A 19,377-nucleotide genomic window follows, 5' to 3' on the forward strand; every position below is an offset into this window, starting at 1 on the left:
GGGGGGCTGGTTTCAATGTCTAGAGACTACAGACTACTATATAGAGGGATATGATCAGCTGCTGGGAGAATGCAAGAACTGGCAGGATGGGAATTGTAGTCCACCAGCCCCTAGAGCACCACATTGCTGCGAATAGGCAATTCTATTACATAGGAACCAATCAATACATTCCTACATGATCACCGAACATTCCTCCATGATCACCGAACATCGATACATGATCACCGAACATCGATATATGATCACCGAACATCGATACATCGATATATGATCACCGAACATCGATATATGATCACCGAACATCAATATATGATCACCGAACATACATTCCTAACATGATCACCGAACATCGATACATTTATATATTACCACCGAACATCGATACATTGATAGATATATAGAAAACATGACCCTGAATGTTATGTTAAATTAAATATAACAATCTTTCTTCCTTCGATATATTCCATTTATGAAACTTTTCATCTTTGGGGATGTATGTATATATATATATGGATGGGGATAGAGATCTTTCTCGTATGTCTATATTCTATATATCTCTCTTATCTTTTTTTCTTTTTCTTTCTCTCTATTCAGTATATTTATTCAGTTTTTGCATTTCTTTCTTTCTTTCTTTCTTTCTTTCTTTCTTGAATAGTTAGATAGAAAATGTTATAGTTACTAGGGAGACAAATTCGAAATATTATATTTTTTAACTTCCAAAAAATGTGTGTGAGATAGAAGGAGAAAGTGGAGGGGATACAGTTTCTTTCTTTCCTATATTCTATCTTTCTATTTTACTTTTAATTTCTCTCTTTCTGCCTATTCACTATTATATATGTATTCAGTGTTTGCATGTCCATTTTCTTTCTTTCTTTCTTTCTTTCTTTCTTTCTTTAATGGAATTGAATATGTTATAGTCAATAGGAGACAGATTCGAAATATTATATTTTGTAACTTCAAAAAATTTGTGTGAGAATAGAAGGAGAAAGTGATAGGGATACAGTTTCTTTCTTTCTTTCTTTCTTTCTTTCTTTCTTTCTTTCTTTCTTTCTTTCTTTTTTTTCTTTCTTTCTTTCTTTCTTTCTTTCTTTCTTTCTTTCTTTCTTTCTTCTTTCTAGAAATGTTATAGTCAATAGGGAGACAGATTCGAAATTTTATATTTTTTAACTTCAAAATAGTTGTGTGAGATAGGAGAAAGTTGTAGGGATACAGTTTCTTTCTTTCTTTCTTTCTTTCTTTCTTTCTTTCTTTCTTTCTTTAATGGAATTGAATATGTTATAGTCAATAGGGAGACAGATTCGAAATATTATATTTTGTAACTTCAAAAAATTTGTGTGAGATAGAAGGAGAAAGTGATAGGGATACAGTTTCTTTCTTTCTTTCTTTCTTTCTTTCTTTCTTTCTTTTTTTCTTTCTTTCTTTCTTTCTTCTTTCTTTCTTTCTTTCTTTCTTTCTTTCTAGAAATGTTATAGTCAATAGGGAGACAGATTCGAAATTTTATATTTTTTAACTTCAAAATAGTTGTGTGAGATAGGAGAAAGTTGTAGGGATACAGTTTCTTTCTTTCTTTCTTTCTTTCTTTCTTTCTTTCTTTCTTTCTTTCTTTCTTTCTTTCTTTCTTTCTTCTTTCATATATATACACATAACTATTTCTTTATCTATCTATCTATCTATCTATCTATCTATCTATCTATCTATCTATCTATCTATTATCTATCTATTATCTATCTATCTATCTATCTATCTATCTATTATCTATCTATCTATCTATCTATCTATCTATCTATCCATCTTTCGTTTTTTTCTTTCTGTTTTCTTTCTCTCTTTCTGTCTATTCGGCATTATATATTTCTTCAGTTTTTGCATATGTCCATATTCTTTCTTTCTTTATCTATTTATTTTCTTTCCTTCTGTCATTCTTTTTTTTTCTTTCTCACGTGTCCATAATCTATCTATTTATCTATCTATCCCCATCCACATATGAACACATCCCCAAAGATAAAAAGTTTCAATAAATGGAATGTAGAAAGAAAGAAAGAAAGAAAAAGAGAGAAAGAAACTGTAGTATACCTACCACTTTCTCCTTCTATCTAACTATTGAAGTTACAAAATATAATATTTCGAATCTGTCTCCCTATTGACTATAACATTTTTGAAAGAAAGAAATGAGAGAGAAAGAGAAAGAAAGAAAGAAAGAAAGAAAGAAAGAAAGAAAGAAAGAAAGAAAGAAAGAAAGAAAATGAAAGAAAATGAATGAAAGGATATCGCCACTTACTGTACATAACCTAGATAAATAGAAAGAAAGAAAAAAAAAAGGTAAATAGAAAGATAGATAGTCGGGTAGATAGAGAACAGCCGATACATGGATAGATAGATAGAATATTTCGGATTGTTATAGTTCATAAAGAGACGGATTCTAGACAGATGAGATTGCTAAGAATGAAAGCTATATACAGTATGTAGAGTATACAGTACACATCGATATTAAGGACAGTTTCATGTCCCCACAATTTATATTTTAAAATACATCCTAGAACTGTTCATATTTGTATTATACAATTGTTATTACATTGCAGGAAACTCCCTCGCAGTACATTTCGGTGGACAGAACACCGCCGATTATTATATGATGTGATTGTGGTATTATTATAGGACATTTGTATATTCGGCTGTCCTCTGTGCCGGTGACATTCTACATATAAAACAATCCACGATGCAGATTGTTTTCTGGATTGATATTCGGTCACATTGGAGTTCTTCATAACCAATCTTTTATGTTTGTAAATGAGAGATAAATGTGAAGTCCCCTCCATTGCTCTATGTAGACCGACTCATTCAGTTTGTGTCGGGCGAGGCGGGTGTCCCTGGGCTGGGATTTGGGGTGTAATATTCGCTACTTTGTAGGAAGCAAATATTTCGTTATATATTCACTTACAGAACAAACCCAGTAATCATCAGCGAGGATCTGTCGGGAGTACAATATAGGAAGCAGGTTTAATCGATCTTTTTATTTACGTTTATATCGTATTATTTCTATATATAATTAAGTGCACTAAAGATATATTCCATTACAATCTATAATTGTAAAAAAAAGAAAAGTGTGATATCAATTTTATTATTTTTCTTTTAATTATAATGTTTATAACTGTAATTTTTAAATTAAATATATATATATATATATATATATATATATATATTTATTTATTTATTTATTTGAAAATTTGAAAATTATATATATATATATATATATATTTAAAAATATAATTAAAAGAAAAATAATTAAATTGATATCATACTTTTCACCTTCTTTTTATAATTATAGATTGTAATTAATTATATCGTCAACACGCTTAATTATATAAAAATAATATAACTATATATTAATTAAATATTATATATATATAGATATATATAGATAGATAGATAGATAGATAGATAGATAGATAATAGATAGATAGATAGATAGATAGATAGATAGATATAACAATTATCAGCATTAAAAAAAGCATCTATCTATCTATTATCTATCTATTATCTATCTATCTATTATCTATCTATTATCTATCTATCTATCTATCTGTCGAGAGAGAGAGCGATAGATAGATAGATAATATATATATATATATATATATGCTTTTTTTTCTTTTTGATATTGTATTATACTATATTATATTATATTATATTATATAATATGTTTATATTGTCTAAGACAATGCAAAGTTATAAGGGTGTTCTCAAGAGCTTGCAATCATGAAACTGGTTTCAGCTCTCTAAACAAACCCCATGTCATCATTTACATTTTTCTATAAAATCAAGTTGTTTTTGCAGAGTGTTTCTTTGGAGTAGTTTTGTGAGCTTTTCTTGCTCTCTGGTGCCCCTGAGTCTTGTATTACCTCACCAACAGGATAATAGGATTAGGCACATCCTGGGCATGTATTTTTGGATGGGCATGTGCCAGTCACATGACCTGGCTGGGCATTGTGGGGGTGTTGGCTGGAAGTGGAAGAGCTGAGTCTATAACTGGCACCTCTGTCTTGCAGGTTATGAGGGGGCAGGCTCTGTGTTGATGCCCCCAGTGCCCCATCAGATGCTGCCATACATGAACGTGGGCACGCTGTCCAGAACTGAGCTTCAGCTTCTCAATCAGCTTCACTGCAGGAGGAAGAGGAGGCACAGGACCATCTTCACCGATGAGCAACTGGAAGCTTTGGAGAACCTTTTCCAGGAGACCAAATACCCAGATGTGGGCACCAGGGAGCAGCTGGCAAGGAGGGTCCACCTGAGAGAAGAGAAAGTAGAGGTGAGTTCCTTTAAGTGTTTAAGTGACGTCACTTATTAATGGAACTTTACTAATCCCTTCCCAGACTCCAGACCGAGAATTTTAAAAACAATTTGTTCAATGCATTGACCCCCCCCCCCCCCCAGCACTGCCCACCCTGGGCACTGATCACACACCGGTCATACAGCAGCTCCAAGCATTTCACACTAATCAATGCCTGATATGTTAACCCTTGCACTGCCAGTGGATAGCTCTTCTTAGATCTCTCTTTCTCTACATTGACCTTAGCTCTTATTAACCCATAGCTTACCATGCCCCTCCCCCCCAACCGATACATTGACAAAACATAACTGTCTACGAATAGCTCATTTATAAAATTTACAAAGCCAAATTTCCCTTCAATCAATGCAGTAGGGTTTGATTTACTCCAGGAGTAAAGACTGTTCTCTTAGAACAGTGAATATTCACTTTGGAAAGTTCGCTGACTTGTTCCATAAGGTGAAAGTGTCTTTATTTCAATAATCCAATCATTTGCAAGAAATAAAAAAAAATCCTTTGCTGAGGCTGGCCATGCATTCTACAATTTTCTTTTACAAATTTCCTTTAGATTTACCAAAACCATATAAATAGGAGGTTGAACCTAAACACTTTCTGTTTGTATGCAATCAGGGAAGGGCCCTTGAACTACATAGTTGGAGGAAATTGAATTAGAAAATTGTATAATGCGGCCTTTCTCAACTTTTTCAACACAGAGGAACCCTTGAAATGACTTTTTGGTCACGGGGAACCCCTGCTAAAAATTACCAAATCTAAAGCTCATGATACATTGATGTGATGGTCGGTGGGAAGAATGTTCCTCACATTTGTGACCATTGAGAAAAATTACTGCCTTTTCAACACAGAGGAACCCTTGAAATGACTTTTTGGTTTCGGGGAACCCCTGCTAAAAACGACTGAATCTAAAGCTCATGATACATTCATGTGATGGTCGGGGGGAAGAATGTTCCTCACATTTGTGGCCATTGAGAAGAATTACTGCCTTTTCAAGACAGGAACCCTTGAAATTACTTTTTGGTCTCGGGGAACTCTTGCTAAAATCGACTGAATCTAAAGCTCATGATACATTGGTGTGATGGTCGGTGGGAAGAATGTTCCTCCCATTTGTGGCCATTGAGAAGAATTACCGCCTTTTCAACACAGAGGAACCCTTGAAATCACTTTTCGGTTTCGGGGAACCCCTGCTAAAATCGACTGAATCTAAAGCTCATGATACTATGGTGTGAGGGTCGGGGGGAAGAATGTTCCTCACATTTGTGGTCATTGGGACGAATTACCCCCTTTTCCACACAGAGGAACCCTTGAAATTACTTTTTGGTCTCGGGGAACCCTTGCTGAAAATCACTGAATCTAAAGCTCATGATACATTGATGTGATGGTCGGTGGGAAGAATGTTCCTCACATTTGTGGTCATTGGGAAGAATTACCCCCTTTTCAACACAGAGGAACCCTTGAAATTACTTTTTGGTCTCGGGGAACCCCTGCTAAAAATTACTGAATCTAAAACTCATGATACATTGGTGTGATGGTCGGTGGGAAGAATGTTCTTTACACTTGTACCCCCTTATAGATAGCTAAAAATATCAATGGCGTCAGCGGGAACTTATCTGAGAGGTGGATATTGCTCATTGCTCAAGGAACTCCTAGCAACCTCTGGAGGAACCCCAAGGTTCCATGGAACCCTGGTGGAGAAACCCTGGTACAATATATGGGTAGGTTAAGCGAACACTTCAGAAATTCGCTTACAAACTGCCATCCCTTTGCTTGAGCTTTGCATTGCCACTCTGACCCATCCATCGTCCATCAGCTGGCGGCACTGGTCCCTTGCAACCTTTTTGCTTTAATAAAGATTTAAAAACATCTCTGCCTTTGGTTGCACCACAAACTCGTCCACCGCCACAACTCTTATTGGGGGAGATTAACACCCAGTCGTGCCCTAGGCAACACAAAAATTGGACTCCCCCCCACCGTCCCGGCAGAGAGAGAGCCTGACACCGACTAACACCAGATTCCCCACCCCCCTGAGATCCTGACAGTGACCAACATCACCCCACCCGAGAGAGCATTCCACTAACATCCACCCCCCCCCCCCCACCCGAGAGAGCCTTCCACTAACATCCACCCCCCCATGGCGACAGAGAGACACCCACTTTCACAGCTCTGGACATCCCCGAGAACGCCAGTTGGGCTCTGCATACACCATCAAGCAGCCCGCAGTCTCTCTTGGATCCCACCTGGTCGTCTTGCCGCATATGTACCTTCTTCCAGTGGGCAGTGCTGCCCCCCTAAATAATTATGCCCTAGGCAAATGCCTTGTTTAACATGTGGTAAATACACCCCTGTTAACACCCCGGTCACATTGGGTGCGATTTGCAAATCGCACATCAAGTAGCACCCTATTGTTCGCAATTAAAGCGGTCCTATCGGTACGATTCTGATTTGGTTGGAATCGCACCGATTCCTAAAGTGGCGCTTGCACTACTTCAAGTGCGACTTGCATGGACCTCTAGTTGCACCTCAACTTGGAATGACATCCGACTTTGAAATCATGCGACTTCACTGGAAGTCGGATCGGGGTGATTGGGTGGGGGATCGCTCAAACTGGAGCACTCAGAATCTGGGGCAGCTGTGCACGGCAGCCAATCAGCTTCTAACGTCAGCTTGTTCAGTGAAGCTTTGGAAATAAAACCTGGAAGCCGATTGGTTTCTACGCACCAGATTTTGCACTCTTCGGTTATAGTAAATCAACCCCATTAAGTCACAAACGGCCACATCTTTTAGAAACATAAACAACAATTACAAAAAATATTATCGATAGCAATTAGTAGCTTGTAATACGGCAGTATTGTATGACCTACAGCATTGCTGCGCAATCTTCGCATGATTCTTTCCGAGTTAACCCCTCCTCTGCCATATCTGTGACCCGGACACAAGCATGTACTGATACTTAGGTGTCCGTTTATGACACAGAGAATAGCTGCGATTCAGAGGATCGATTCAGAGGATCTATTCAAAGGATCGATTCAGAGGATCGCAGCTATTCTCTGGTCATTCACAGTTTATGACACTCAGGAGATCAGCGGAGAACATGTTCAGTCCTTCACTGGAGATCTGTGTTCTCCCTCCAGATTCTCCAGCCCAGAGCTGGAGAATCGGGGGGACCGCAAACTAAGGTGTCCGTTTATGAACCAGCGGTAATAGATCGCTGCTCAGTTCTCCGGCATTCTCGGAGAACACAGTTCTCCTGTGAATGCAGTTTATGAAGCAGTTCTCCAAACGAAGGGAGAACGATCTCCAAACGCTGGAGAACGGTCTCCAAACTCTGGAAAACGGCTGATTTTACTAAATTTCTCGCGAGATTACAGTAAAAGATCAGTTTACTAAGCAGAGGTAAATTATCTCTGCTTAGTTTGCGGTCCCTCCGATTCTCCAGCTCTGGGCTGGAGAATCTGGAGGGAGAACACAGATCTCCAGCGAAGGGCTGACATGATCTCCTGAGTGTCATAAACTGTGAATGACCAGAGAATAGCTGAGATCCGTTGAATCGCAGCTATTCTCTGTGTCATAAACGGACACCTATGCAGCGATAATTTACCTCTGTTTAGTAAACTGATCTTTTACTGTAATCTCTTGAGATTATAGTAAAAGCAGCCGTTTTCCACCGTTTGTAGACCGTTCTCCAGCGTTTGGAAACCGTTCTCCCTTCGTTCGGAGAACTGCTTCATAAATGGCATTCACAGGAGAACTGTGTTCTCTGAGAATGCCGGAGAACTGAGCAGCGATCATTTATCGCTGGTTCATAAACAGACACCTTAGTATTTTAACCCTTTTTATGGTCAGGCGTTCTACTATTCCCCATTCTCTGATCAAAACAATTCTATAATATACACTCGTCTCTGACATTTCCTCTTTGCTGCTGTACTTTATTATTCTGGCTGTGGTTATATCATATTGTATACGTGAATATAGAATTTTATTTTATTACTATATATTTTCTTATTATAAATATAATTTGCTGTTGTTATATGTGTTATATATGTTAGGAGCAAAGTGTGAAATCAGACATTCTGTAAAGATATAGATACAAATATGTATATTAGAGATATTAGATGAGAGGTATACGAGAGATATCAGCTTTAATATATATATATATATACATTATGTGCAATTTCAAAACATTAGTAACATGCCTAGGTGTTACCTACAATGCTTATGCTGTATGTATGTCAATGAATATCTATTATCTATCTATCTATTATCTATCTATCTATCTATCTATCTATCTATCTATCTATCTATCTATTATCTATCTATCTATCTATCTATTATCTATCTATCTATTATCTATCTATCTATCTATCTATCTATCTATCTATCTATCTATCTATTATCTATCTATTATCTATCTATCTATTATCTATCTATCTATCTATCTATCTATCTATCTATCTATCTATCTATCTATTATCTATCTATCTATCTATCTATCTATCTATCTATCTATCTATCTATTATCTATCTATTATCTATCTATCTATCTATCTATCTATTATCTATCTATTATCTATCTATTATCTATCTATCTATTATCTATCTATCTATCTATCTATCTATCTATCTATCTATCTATCTATCTATCTATTATCTATCTATCTATCTATCTATCTATCTATCTATTATCTATCTATATATATATATATATGTAAAACCAACTGTGATCAAGCAGCGCAGTCACTCTCCCCACAGAAATCCAAAATACTATTAAATACCCCTTTGATGCTTGCTGAACACAAAAACAGTGGATCCCACCTCACTATCTTGTGAATATATAAATTAAAAAAATAAATAAATAAATATATATATATATATATATATATATATATATGTATGTATATATTATAGGCAGTATGTGAGTTTTGCCGTTTTTATATTGCCTAGGCATTCTATAGGATACCTGATTTCACACATTGCTTGTTAAAAAAAATATATAACTTTAAAAAATAAATAAAATAAATAAATATATAAGAGTGTGTGTGTGTGTATATATATATATATATTTATAAATATTATAGGCAATGTTAGATTCGCCATTTTTATATTGCCTAGGCATTTTATATAATACCTGATTTCACACATTGCCCGTTAAATATATATATATATATATATATATATCTAAATCTATATATATATATATATATATATATATATATATATATATATATATATATATATTATTTATATATATATGTAATGCTTTCTTCATCCATTCTCATATTGCAATCCTAAATATTTAAATATTCTATGGACATAAAAAAAGATGAAATACAATATATGATGATATGAAATAAGATACATACATGCCATTACATATAAAGTGTGCGTACAGCCAAAACTTGATTCTTTTTTTAGTTTTAGAACCCCCGTTGAGTTTTTTACAGCATTAGAGACATTTCCCCCTTACTTAGGTGTCCTTTTATGACACAGAGAATAGCTGCGATTCAACGGATCTCAGCTATTCTCTGGTCATTCACAGTTTATGACACTCAGGAGATCATGTCAGCCCTTCGCTGGAGATTTGTGTTCTCCCTCCAGATTCTCCAGCCCAGAGCTGGAGAATCGGAGGGACCGCAAACTAAGCAGAGATAATTTACCTCTGCTTAGTAAACTGATCTTTTACTGTAATCTCGCGAGATTATAGTAAAATCAGCCGTTTTCCAGAGTTTGGAGACCGTTCTCCAGCGTTTGGAGATCGTTCTCCCTTCGTTCGGAGAACTGCTTCATAAACTGCATTCACAGGAGAACTGTGTTCTCCGAGAATGCCGGAGAACTGAGCAGCGATCTATTACCGCTGGTTCATAAACGGACACCTATATCAGCAGACAGGAAGTACGGGAAAATTTCTAACAGCAACACGAACAGGAGTAAAAAATAAAAAGTTTAATTTTAAAATAGAGTAGGCGGAGGCTAGAACCCCTGTTGGCTTTTTATTGCTGTTTGTGTCCCTGTTTATTAGTTCCCCTAACTTCCTGTCTGGGGCATTTATATGGGGTTTGGGGAGTGTGGGGTTGACTTACTAAAACTGGAGGGTGCAAGATCTGGTGCAGCTTCCTTTTTTTATTGTCAAAGTCTAATTGAAAAAGCTGAAGTGAGAAGCTGATTGGCCGGTGTGCACAGCTGCACCAGATTTTACACTCTCCAGTTTTAGTAAATCTCCCCCATTGGGACCAAATATTTTTCTTGACTTTGAGATTTACTAAAACTGGTGCACACAGAATCGGGTGCAGCTCTGCCTAGAAACCAATCAGCTTCCAAGTTTCATTGCCGAAACTTAATTGAACGAGCTGAAGTTGGAAGCTGATTGGTTATTATGCAGAGCTGCACCCGATTCTGTGTGCACCAGTTTTAGTAAATCTCCCCCTCAGTGTAATATACATACATCCACATATTGCTTCCATTATAGGTTTTTTTTTTCCCTACATGGGCAGCACAGTGGCTAAGTGGATAGCACTTCTGCCTGGCAGTACTCGGGGTTGTCGGTTTGTATCCCAACCACAGCACCACCTGCCTGGAGTTTGCATGTTCTCCCTGTGCCTGCGTAGGCTTCCTCCGGGTACTCGGTTTCCTGCCACACTCTAAAGACATGCTGGTAGGTTAATGGGCCCTAGTATGGGGATGTTAGTTAGAATCCCAACCCTGGCACCACCTGCCTGGAGTTTGCATGTTCTCCCTGTGCCTGCGTGGGTTTCCTGCGGGTACTCGGTTTCCTGCCACACTCTAAAGACATGCTGGTAGGTTAATGGGCCCTAGTATAGGGACGTTGGTTAGAATGCCAAACACTGTACCACCTGCCTGGAGTTTGCATGTTCTCCCTGTGCCTGCGTAGGCTTCCTCCGGGTACTCGGTTTCCTCCCATGCTCCAAAGACATGCTGGTAGGTTAATGGGCCCTAGTATAGGGCCATTGATTTGAATCGCAACTCCGGCACCACCTGCCTGGAGTCTGCATGTTCTGCCTGTGCCTGTGTGGGTTTCCTCTGGGTACTCTAGCATGGGGTCGTTGGTTTGAATCCCAGCCCCGGCACCACCTGCCTGGAGTCTGCATGTTCTGCGTGTGCCTGTGTGGGTTTCCTCTGGGTACTCTAGTATGGGGCCGTTGGTCTTATCTAAATTGGCCCTAGTATGTGTATGTATGAATGTGAGTTAGGGACAGGGGCGGACTGATAACTCATGGGGCCCCCGGGCAATTTGGGATCATGGGGCCCCTGTGTCCTTGCCCACACTCAAAACACACCCAAAAAAGCCTATAAAAGGTACCAGGGGCATTTTATGGGGCCCCCTACTGACCCCGGGCCCTCGAGCAGTGCCTGAGTGCTCAAATGGTCAGTCCGCCCCTGGTTAGGGACCTTAGATTGTACGCTCCTCGGGGGCGGGGACTGATGCGAATGCACCATATCTATGTAAAGCTAGTAAAGAAAAGTAAAGATAATTGTATTTTATACACTAGATATAAGTATATATATTATTTTATTATTTTTTAATAATTTTTTATTTTTTTTTTTCTTTGGATTGTCATTTGAAATAGTGAATATTGTAATTATTTATACACAGGAGCGCGGCACAATTTATATATTTAAGTATCTATGTAAAGCGCTGCGTAAACCGACGGCGACGCATAAGCGCCTGAAATAATAAATAATAAATACAAGACCGGTACATACGCCAGATTTTTTCCCTAACTTGTGTCCTTTTCTGTCGCAGGTCTGGTTCAAGAACCGCCGGGCCAAGTGGCGTAGACAAAAGCGCTCTTCCTCCGAGGAGTCAGAAAATGGACAAAAATGGAATAAAGCCTCCAAACCCTCCACCGACAAGGCAGAGGAACAGGGCAAAAGTGACCTGGACTCAGACAGTTGACCCCCCGGGTGGTACTGGGGGCGGAGGTCCTTGGACTCGGCGCAGGAGGAGGAAGCGCCCTTGCACACTCTTTTTTTTTTTTTTTTTGGTGGGATCTGTACATAGGGCTGTAAATTTACGTGTACATATTACCTGTGTGTTGCAGACATATTGCACAGATATACACTGTACTGAATGTGCTATTTATACCTTAAGTTAAAGGAATCACAACAATAAAACCATGGTGGCTCCACCATTTCTCTGTACGCCTCTGTCTTCCAGTCTTTTGTACACGGACAGAAAAGGTTCAGGAAGGTAAGTGCTTTCTGCATGGTGCATGTGGTGGCGGGGTGTTCTGAGACCCCCTGGGGGGGGGGGGGGGAGAGTTGGTGAGAAAGGGGGACTTAGGACTTGCTGGATATAACTTATAAAAGGTTTGACATTCATTGGTTCCTCCAACTTGTGACCACTTCAAAAAAATCCAATCGGCTTATTGCAAATTCAGAAGTAAGGGGTCACTCTGACGGGGACACCTGATGCATGGGGGCACTCTGATTGGGACACCTGATGTAAGGGGCACTCTCGTATTTAAATCCATTAAGCTGTGTGCCAGATATGGGGGGGGGGGGGCTTCGGGCAACGCCCCCTATATCTGGATGCCGCAGCTAAGACCACATCCATGGCCATATCGTAAGAAAGTGTTTCTTAAAATATATTTGTCTAAACAGCTGCCAAAAAAATACCTAAAACCTCATTGCAAATTTCAGGTAAAAGACAAGCAGGGGCGGACTGACCATTTGGAAACTGGGGCACCGCCCGAGGGCCCGGGGTCAGTAGGGGGCCCCATGAGATGCCCCTGGTACCTTTTTCGTAGGCTTTTTTGAGTTTGGGCAAGGACACAGGGGCCCCATGATCCCCTATTGCCCGGGGGCCCCCATGAGTTGTCAGTCCGCCCCTGAAGACAAGTTTCTCAGTCCAGTGTGCCAAACCAGCCCCCCAAAATCTGAAATTCCCTGTGCAAGCTGGCCCCCTAGCTGCTGAAGTGCTACTAGTCCCAGCATGCCCTTAAAGGACACAGTGGGGTGTTTAGCACTTTTGGCATTTCTAACATTTATCTCTACCTGCCAACTGCTAGTCAGCTGCCTTGCCCAAAAAAAAAAAACTTTTCAATGAGTTTTTATTTTTTTTTTCCCCATAGTGCTGGAACTACAAGTACTGGCTTGCCCTAAAAGATGTCAACTGAGGGGGATGCTGGGATTTGAAATCGCAGCGCGTTTAAAGTTATGTTATGAAATGTTAACACTTTGGTTTGGGGAATTTGATATATATTATCATCATTATTATTATTATTATTATTATTATTATTAATAAACAGGAATTATGTAGTGCCAACAGTTTGCTCAGCGCTTTAGAATATTATATATATATATATATATACATTTACTATATATATATATATATATATATATATATATATATATATATAATTATATATATATGTATATATAAAATTATTATTATTATTGTTAAACAGGATTTATATACCACCAACGGTTTGCTCAGAGCTTTACAATATTATATATATATATATATATATATATATATATATATATATATATATATATATTTATTTATTTAAAAACAAAATATATATATATATACATATATATTATTAAACAGGATTTGATTTATATAGCACCGACAGTTTGCTCTGCGCTTTACAATATTATATATTTAAAAAAAAAAATAAAATTTATATATATATATATATACAGATATAGATAGATATATATAGATATAAAAATAATATTAAACAGGATATATACAGTGCCAACAGTTTGCTCACTGCTTTACAATATTATATATATATATATATATATGTATATATATAATCTCACTTCTGCTGTTCTGCTGCAGATTTATAAAATGAAACAATTTCCAGCCTGGCCCGTTAGTCCCCCACACGGTCATTTAGGTTGTGTGACTTTGTATAAATAACTAATCTCATTGAAGTTGTCACATATTTATTTTTATTCTGCGAGATTTGTAGGCTCAATACATTCCTGAGGTCTTGATGTGGCAGACCTGTCAATCATGTGGCGGTGCCAATTATCGATCTCCCACCCAAAGTGTGCCAGAAACGCCTGGGTGTCATTAACTTCCATGAATTTAGTTTGGGGGCATATCTGGGAATATATATATGTATTTATTTACAATTCATGGTGCTGGAAAATCATCAGTAAAAAGAAATGATTTTGGAGCCTTGGCCCGGCTGCATACAGTCTATGGTGGTGGACAGATTATGGAGCTCTTCCTATCCATCCATCCATCTCTATCCATCCATCTCTATATCTATCTATTACCTATCTATTATCTATCTATCTATTATCTATCTATCTATTATCTATCTATCTATCTATTATCTATCTATCTATCTATCTATCTATCTATTATCTATCTATCTATCTATTATCTATTATCTATCTATCTATTATCTATCTATCTATTATCTATCTATTATCTATCTATCTATCTATCTATCTATCTATTATCTATCTATTATCTATCTATCTATTATCTATCTATCTATTATCTATCTATTATCTATTATCTATCTATTATCTATCTATTATCTATCTATCTATCTATCTATCTATCTATCTATTATCTATCTATTATCTATCTATCTATCTATCTATCTATCTATTATCTATCTATCTATCTATTATCTATCTATCTATCTATCTATCTATCTATTATCTATCTATCTATCTATCTATCTATCTATCTATCTATTATCTATCTATCTATTATCTATCTATCTATTATCTATCTATCTATCTATCTATCTATCTATCTATTATCTATCTATCTATCTATCTATCTATCTATCTATTATCTATCTATCTATCTATCTATTATCTATCTATCTATTATCTATCTATTATCTATCTATTATCTATTATCTATCTATCTATTATCTATCTATCTATCTATCTATCTATCTATCTATCTATTATCTATCTATCTATCTATCTATCTATCTATCTATCTATCTATTATCTATCTATCTATTATCTATCTATCTATCTATCTATCTATCTATCTATCTATCTATCTATTATCTATCTATCTATCTATCTATCTATTATCTATCTATTATCTATCTATCTATCTATCTATCTATCTATCTATCTATCTATCATATGATAGATAGATAGATAGATAGATAGATAGATAGATAGATAGATATAGAGATGGATGGATGGATAGATAAAGAGATGGATGGATGGATGGATGGATATAGAGATGGATGGATATAGAGATGGATGGATATAGATGGATGGATGGATATAGAGATGGATGGATGGATGGATGGCTATAGATGGATGGATGGATATTTGGCTGACATACACATGACTGTACTGGGATTGGAAGTCCATGGTGGGTGTTGTGTTGCTGCCACATGTATAGGACATCCCCGGGTTGCTGTTCTTCGTCTCGGACGAATGTTGGATGAAGTTGTAGACGGATTCGGTCAAAGTGAAAGTTGCAGTTGCAATTGATATTCTTTGAACTGGTTGTTTGTTTTTCGTTGATTTGGTTGGGATGGATTTAGTGAATATTGCAGAGAGCAAAGCTTTGTGTTATGTACAGAGCTCAGGACTCCCCAACGTGGACCGTTGTGACCCTTCATGTAGTCATCCCATCTGAGCTGAAGGTTTTTTCGTACTAAAGTTGAGGTCGCTCTTGGGGGGGACAATTCGCCAAAACCGGAGAGCACAAAATCTGGTGCAGCTCTGCAGAGAAACCAATCAGCTTCCAGGTTTTATTATCAAAGCTTAATTGAACAAGCTGAAGCTGGAAGCTGATTGGCCGCCATGCACAGCCGCAACAGATTTTGCGCTCTCCAGTTTTAGTAAATCAACCCCTGTGAGTGCATGTTCTCCTAGGTGAAGGGTTATCTTCAAGGGAGTGGCAATATATGGCCAATAAGGGAAGACCAGCATCAAAATATAGGAGTAATGCTGAAAGCACTTGTAGAATATTAGATACATAGAAAAAAAATCAGCAGTAAAATACAGTTTAAAAATATATATATATTTTTTTCATTTTTTTAAAATGAATCAGTAAAATATAGTTAATAAATAAATAAATATATATATATTTTTTTTAAACTGTATTTTACTGATTAATTTTAAAAAATGAAAAATATATATATATTTATTTATTTATTTATTAACTATATTTTACTGATTCATTTTAAAAAAATGAAAAAAAAATATATATATTTTTAAACTGTATTTTACTGCTGATTTTTTTTTTAAGTATCTAATATTCTACAAGTGCTTTCAGCATTACTCCTATATTTTGATGCTGGTCTTCCCTTATTGGCCATATATTGCTGCTAGCTGAACATGCACTCACAGGGGTTGATTTATTTAAAAAAATTGAAAAAAAAAAAAAGAAAAAAAGAAAAAAAAAAATATATATATATATATATATTAAATTAACTGTATTTTGCTTATTAATTTAAATTATATATATATATATATATATATATATATATATACAATATATAATTAACTGTATTTTACTGATTCATTTAAAAAAAAAAATTATATATATATATATATATATATTAAATTTTTTTAAATGAATCAGTAAAATACAGTTAATTATATATATATATATATATTTTTTTTTTTTTTTAATTAATCAGCAAAATACAGTTAATTTAAAATAAATATATATATATATATATATATATATATATATATATATATTTTTTTTAATTAATTGATATCACTGTCTGCATTGAGCTCCAGGGGGGTGATCTAATGCATGGTCCAGCGCACTTTGGAATCCATTTGCCACCCTTTATACCGGATAAAAGCAATCATTTCCATAAGTTAGAAAATATCTAGGGAAACGCAAGTCTGCGCCCCGTCTATTTTGCAGGATGAGGCTGGATGCATGAACAAAAAAAAAAAAAGACCAGAATCTAGCAATGGGCTGGAAGTTTTTTTTTTTTTTTTAGTAATGGTCCCCATTTTGCAGTCCCATTGGCAGATCTTCCTTCACCAGTAAGCAGACGGCGTATGTCAGCAGAGATAATATCGGGTTCTCTATTTACTGAATATCTTCGTTTCGAATGGATTCCATAGAAAACATCTGAATTGGATGCTAAATAATGAAATGAGATATTTTGGAGGGGAATTGGATATATTGGAGGCAGTGCTGCTGTGTTGATGTGGTTGTACATTGAAGTGGATGGAATGGCTGTTTTAGTGGACGATCTCTATGCATACATGTTTATATAACACGTATGTGTGAGTCTGTGGCCGCGCGGTGCAGTCGGGAAACATGTTCTTAACGGGTTCCCATATCATTATATATTTTAAGATGTGGGATATTGGGCTGGTATACAGCTCATTCATGGGGTTTATTTTTTTTAGTTATTTTTTTTTAATTTTTGGGATATATTGGGGTAGTTTGGTTCTTTGATATATATATTTTTTTTTTTTGTTGTGTTTTTTTAATATATCAGGTATCATTTAGATCCATGGAAGGATATTTGCCCTTTTATTTGTAGACATGTTTAAGTGACACAATATTATTATTTCAGGTACCTATATAGCGCAGTCAATCTACGCAGCGCTTTACATATATATTGTACATTCACATCAGTTCCCGCCCCCGAGGAGCGTACAATCTTTGGTCCCTAACTTACATTCATGCAGATGGCACAGTGGCTACATGGTTAGCACTTCTGCCTGGCAGTAATCGGGTCCTTGGTTTGAATCCCAACCATGGCACCACCTGTCTGGTGTCTGCATGTTCTGCCTGTGCCTGTGTGGGTTTTCTCCGGGTACTCCGGTTTCCTCCCACACTCCAAAGAAATGCTTGTAGGCAGGGGCGGACTGACAACTCATGGGGCCCCTGGGCAATAGGGGATCATGGGGACCCTGTGTCCTTGCCCAAACTCAAAAAAGCCTATGAAAAAGGTACCAGGGGCATCTCATGGGGCCCCCTACTGACTCTGGGCCCTCGGGCAGTGCCTGAGTTTCCAAATGGTCAGTCCGCCCCTGCTTGTAGGTTAATGGGCTCTAGTATGGGGCCATTGGTTTGAATCCCAACCCACTCCAAAGACATGTTTGTACTCCAGTTTCCTCCCACACTCCAAAGACATGTTGTTAGGTTAATGGGCCCTAGTATAGGGCGATTGGTCTGAATCCCAACCCACTCCAAAGACATGTTTGTACTCCAGTTTCCTCCCACACTCCAAAGATATGCTGTTAGGTTAATGGGCCCTGGTATGGGGCCGTTGGTTTGAATCCCAACCTTGGCACCACCTGCCTGGAGTCTGCATGTTCTGCCTTTGACTGTGTGGGTTTCCTCCGGAGGCTCTAGTATGGGGCCGTTGGTTTGAATCCCAACCCCGGCACCACTTGCCTGGAATTTGCATGTTCTCCCTGTGCCTGTGTGGGTTTCCTCTGTGGGTACTGCAGTTTCCTCCCACACTCCAAAGACATGCTTGTAGGTTAATGGGCCCTAGAATGGGGCTGTTGGTTTGAATCCCAACGCCGGCACCACCTGCCTGGAGTTTACATGTTCTCCCTGTGCCTGCGTGGGTTTCCTCCGGATACTCCGGTTTCCTGCCTTGGATAATCTTACCTGGAGGAAACAAACCCCTTTGTGAATTAGAGAAACGATTTATCAACTAACAGGGTTGGCCGACCTCCATCTACTGCAGAGCTGTGCAGAGCGCTCCATACATGGGATATCTGGAGGACGGATGTTTTACCAGAAGAATTACTGAATTTTACATTTTTTTTGTTCTTTTTTTAATAATTTCTAAAGGATTTCCGTTACATGCAGGCTTGTTGGACCCGAGCGCGGGCAGAACGTTCAGTCGGTGATTGTCTGTAATCCCAGATTATTGTCCTCCGAACCGGCTGTGATGATTATTATTATACAGGATTTATATCGTGCCAACAGTGTGCTCAGCGCTGTACAAACTTATTATTATTATTTTAATAATTGAATCCCTCTTGTTATTCTTTGATCCCTAAGCCTTAAAAAAACTAATTCATGGCAAAGTCTAAATACAGTTATAAAGGAATGAAATCCTCCTAGATTGTAAGCTCCC

At 37.3% G+C, this 19,377-nt stretch overlaps 1 protein-coding gene across 1 annotated transcript in view; it reads left to right on the forward strand.

Moving 5' to 3' along the window:
- GSC (goosecoid homeobox) overlaps nt 1-12,490 on the forward strand; it is a 13,033-nt gene extending 543 nt beyond the window's left edge. The window contains exons 2-3 of the mRNA XM_089663813.1: nt 4,041-4,300; nt 12,093-12,490. Of these exons, the coding sequence (XP_089519939.1) occupies nt 4,041-4,300; nt 12,093-12,245 (413 nt within the window). The 3' untranslated portion in view covers nt 12,246-12,490. The remainder of the gene's footprint in view (nt 1-4,040; nt 4,301-12,092) is intronic.
- The last annotated feature ends 6,887 nt before the right edge of the window (nt 12,491-19,377 follow it).

The sequence above is a fragment of the Staurois parvus genome, unplaced genomic scaffold (genome assembly GCF_062004578.1).
Source record: "Staurois parvus isolate SC_StPar_1 unplaced genomic scaffold, SC_StPar_1.0 ptg001774l, whole genome shotgun sequence".
Taxonomy (NCBI): domain Eukaryota; kingdom Metazoa; phylum Chordata; class Amphibia; order Anura; family Ranidae; genus Staurois; species Staurois parvus.